Genomic DNA, 1,030 nt, shown 5'->3' on the forward strand with positions numbered 1-1,030 from the left:
CTAGCGGCGGTGCGGCCCTCGTAACCTACAGCTCTACCTGCGTCGCCGCGCCCGCTTTGTCGATAGCAATTTCTTTCTCCAGCAGGCGTGGCGCTCGCGATCCGCTTCACCTCGGCTCCTCCTCAAAGACCTAAGTAGCGAGTGGGGTCCCTTCAGACACGGTCGCCCCTTCCTCTCCCCCTCGGCGCGTCCTCCAAAGGCCTTGGACTCGACAGCGTTGAGCATCTCCTGTGGAGAGGACAGACCCTCGTCAAGACAGTCACTCTGACGCCGTGTCACCCGACCGGGAACGCAGCTCCTGCGACGTCGCGGCGATGGCGCCGTTGCAAAACGCCTCGAGGGGCAGCACCGAGAAGGGCTCCTAGAGACACTCCACTCCGCGCGCGTCATCAACGAAGCAGGACGCGCGTCGAGCGGCAGCGGCGGGGAATGCGCCTCGATTTGGATGCCGACCTCCTCGATGCCAAACAGGAAGAAGGAGATGAAGAGCTCGGCAGGGATGACCGCCCAGTGGTTCCACGACTCGCCGAGCGCCTGCGGGAGATGTGGGGAGATGTGGGGAGATGTGGGGAGAGATGGGGAGATCTGGGGAGATATGGGGGAGATAGCGCCTGTGCGGGAGCGGAACGGAGAGGAGCTCAGAGAGGGCGTCCGATTGAGAGTCGGGGAGAGACTCGGGGGGAGCCTCGGGGGAGACTCGGGGGAGCCTTGGGGAGCCTTGTGCGCTCGCTGCCCGGAGCAGTGCCTCATCTCGGCTCAATCTCGGCGCGTGTTCAGCAGGACGTGACGGGACGACACCTCGGCCAGATCTCGGCCAAGTCTCGGCCAGGTCTCGGCGACGCTCGCAACGCGCAAGGCAACGCGCAGAGTCCAGCTCTCTCCTCCGTAAGAGAAGGCAACCTCGAGTGTGTGTACAGAGGTGGCCAGTGAGAGGGGGAGGGGGCTAGCGAAGGACGGCCGTTGGGGGCTGGTGCTGTCTCACTGTCTGACTCTCCCGCTCGCCTGCCAGAGCGCGAGCGGCAGCAGCAGC

The 1,030-nt window shown here is 65.1% G+C and overlaps 1 protein-coding gene across 1 annotated transcript; it reads right to left on the minus strand.

Moving 5' to 3' along the window:
* Positions 1 to 259: 259 nt before the first annotated feature.
* EMIHUDRAFT_254943 (hypothetical protein) lies at positions 260 to 534 on the minus strand (the record flags this gene model as incomplete). The annotated part of the gene is made up of 2 exons (XM_005775879.1): positions 260 to 361; positions 454 to 534. Coding segments are annotated over 2 exons (183 nt in total), but the record flags the coding sequence as incomplete, so codon positions are not given.
* Positions 535 to 1,030: the final 496 nt, after the last annotated feature.

Source organism: Emiliania huxleyi, assembly GCF_000372725.1.
Source record: "Emiliania huxleyi CCMP1516 unplaced genomic scaffold EMIHUscaffold_2901, whole genome shotgun sequence".
Classification (NCBI taxonomy): Eukaryota; Haptophyta; order Isochrysidales; family Noelaerhabdaceae; genus Emiliania; species Emiliania huxleyi.